The sequence below is a fragment of the Pteropus medius genome, unplaced genomic scaffold (assembly GCF_902729225.1).
Source record: "Pteropus medius unplaced genomic scaffold, Ma_sr-lr_union100, whole genome shotgun sequence".
NCBI classification, from domain to species: Eukaryota; Metazoa; Chordata; class Mammalia; order Chiroptera; family Pteropodidae; genus Pteropus; species Pteropus medius.
The window spans coordinates 3167825-3170370 of NW_024356248.1; the positions used below are offsets into that span (position 1 = coordinate 3167825).

Sequence of the window (2546 nt, forward strand, 5' to 3'; positions counted from 1 at the left end):
GTGGTTTGCCTCAACTATACAGAGTGTATCTTTTTGGATTGCGCCCTATGCTAGCAATAAGAGCTATCCCGTTGTGCAACTTCGGCTGTTTGTCGTTGAGTGTGGAAGTCAGCATTCGGGCAGCGTGGGGCCTGGAGTCGGAGGACCTGTGTCTGAATGGAAGTTCCGGCCCTTGCTTCCTGTATGCCTCTGGCAAGTCAGTGTTCCTTGTGGGGACCGTGTCCCCTCGTTCGTAATGTAGGGGTAAGTGCGTGAGCATCATAGCACCAAATGAGTGTCTACTCAAACAGCTTTTGTGCCTGGTGCAGACTAAGCATCCTATAAAAGGTGGCGGTCGTAATATCTATTGTGACGATAGGCTCTCCTGGGCGGGGCGGGGGCGGGGGGAGTTGCTGAAATAACCTCTCCCCGCTTATGACTATCCACCGTGGGGCCAGTAGACACATGGCCATGGGGAAAGGTGAGAGGGTCAGGCAGGAGGAATCTCGTTTTCAGAGATGCTCGCAGAGGGTCCCCCTTGCCTAAGGCAGAGGCAGAGGAGACCGCCAGGATCGCTGACGCCTCAGGTGGTTTGGCTAGAGATGCTCTTACTCCGGAACTGGGAAAATGCTTTCTTCCTCTCTAGCACCTTCCCCAGGGCCTCCTTGATCTCTTTGTTCCTCCAGCTGTAGATGAGAGGATTCAGCATGGGGGTCACCAGCGTGTAGAACACAGACACCACCTTGTCCCTGCCAAGCGAGTAACTGGAGCTGGGACGCAGGTACATGAAGAGGGCCGTCCCGAACAACAGAGCCACCACCATCAGGTGCGCGGCACACGTGTTGAAGGCTTTCCTCCGACCCTCGGCTGAGCGGATCTTCAAGACGGCAGCCGCGATGTAACCGTAGGAGACGAGGAGGATGAGGGATGATGTGCCCCCAACGGTGGCCACCACGAGGAAATTCACTACTTGACTGAGGAAGATGTCAGAGCACGAGAGTGCCAGGACTGGTGGGAGGTCGCAGAAGAAGTGGTTGATGACGTTGGGACCACAGAAGTGGAGCCGAAATATAGAGCTGGCTTGGACCAGGGAGCTGAGGAAGCCACCGACATACGCCCCCAACACCATGCGTGCACAGAGGCCCTGGGACATGATGGCAGCGTAGAGCAGGGGGCTGGAGATGGCTGCATATCGGTCGTACGCCATAGCAGTCAGGAGGAAGCACTCCGTTAGGCCCAGGCCGATGAAGAAAAAAAACTGAGCAGCACATCCCCAGAATGGTATGGTCTTCTGTGCCTGGAAGAAGTCGGTGAGCATCTTGGGAGCCACCGTGGAGGAGTAGCTGATGTCGATGAAGGACAAATTGCTGAGGAAGAAGTACATGGGTGTGTGCAGATGGGTGTCACCTCTGATCAGAAAGACGAGGGCCAGGTTCCAGGCCAGCGTCACAAGATAGATGCCCAGGAAGGTGACAAAGAGGAAGGCCTGGAGCTCTGGATGGTCTGCAAATCCCAGGAGGATGAACTCAGTCACTGACGAGCTGTTCCAGGCCTTGGCTGTGAACATGTTGTTCATGGACCACAAGCACAGGATGCAGACCTGGGACAATAACGATAATCCACATTACAGGTGACGTCGACAAATAATGACAAAAGACGTAAGAGGGAGGGCAGAGTATTACAGAGAGTTACGACTTTAAGCAAAGATCCTGTCTCTTTCTTTAGGAAGGCCGTGGTAGTCCTTGTCTTAAACGTTTGCTTTTTAATATAGTGCGGGTGGTTTGTACGAGTTTCCACTTTAGGTTTAGACTCCCCGTGATCAGCTGCTGCCCCAACCGTGTAGTAGCTGTGTCACTGTGGGTGGGATAGGCTAACATCTCTAGGTTTCAAGTTCCTTATCTTTAAAATGGCTGACAGTACCTACTTCACATATTCGTTTTAAGAATTAAATAAGGCAAAGTGTGTAAAGTGCCTGACTCATCATAAGTCCTCAGAGAAGGTTATTAGGACCGTTTTGTGTGTCCCATATCTGTCACGTCATGCCCTGAAATATCTGTTCATCTGACTTCTCTCAAATTTTCATAATAGAATGGAGAATCCAGCAGAGGGGCCAGGTTCAGCTCTGTAGTTGGAAACAATCAATCGGACATTTATGATGTTTTTAATTCAAAAAATTAGTCCAGAAGTATATAGAAATGTTCTTGTCAAATTTTAGATCTGAATATATTAATGTAGTTCCAGTTTCAAATTTGTCTTCAGTGTGAGGTCTCTTAGCTATTTAATTGTTGGGAATGTGAGCTTAGACTGGATTCAATTCCCAACTTTACCACTTAACGGGTGTGTGATCTTGAGCAGGTCACTAGAAGTCCTAGAAGTTCTAATCTGTAAAATCAGAGATAACAATAGCACTTGCTTTGTTGTTAGGATCTATCTAATGTACCTATTATCTGTCTGTCTACCTACCTACCTACCTACTTACCTACCTATCATCTATGTATGTATGTATGTATGTATGTATGTATGTATGTATGTATGTATGTATCTATCTATCTATCTATCTATCTATC

The 2546-nt window shown here is 48.9% G+C and overlaps 1 protein-coding gene across 1 annotated transcript; it reads right to left on the reverse strand.

Moving 5' to 3' along the window:
- Nucleotides 1-562: 562 nt before the first annotated feature.
- OR5A1 (olfactory receptor family 5 subfamily A member 1) lies at nucleotides 563-1555 on the reverse strand. Its single transcript, XM_039860252.1, has one exon. The coding sequence runs from the start codon at nucleotides 1553-1555 to the stop codon at nucleotides 563-565; it is 993 nt and encodes a 330-aa protein (XP_039716186.1).
- Nucleotides 1556-2546: the final 991 nt, after the last annotated feature.

Bases quoted from the DNA above. Each gene is read 5' to 3' on its own strand.
- OR5A1 (XM_039860252.1), bottom strand. From the start codon at position 1,555: ATGAACAACATGTTCACAGCCAAGGCCTGGAACAGCTCGTCAGTGACT.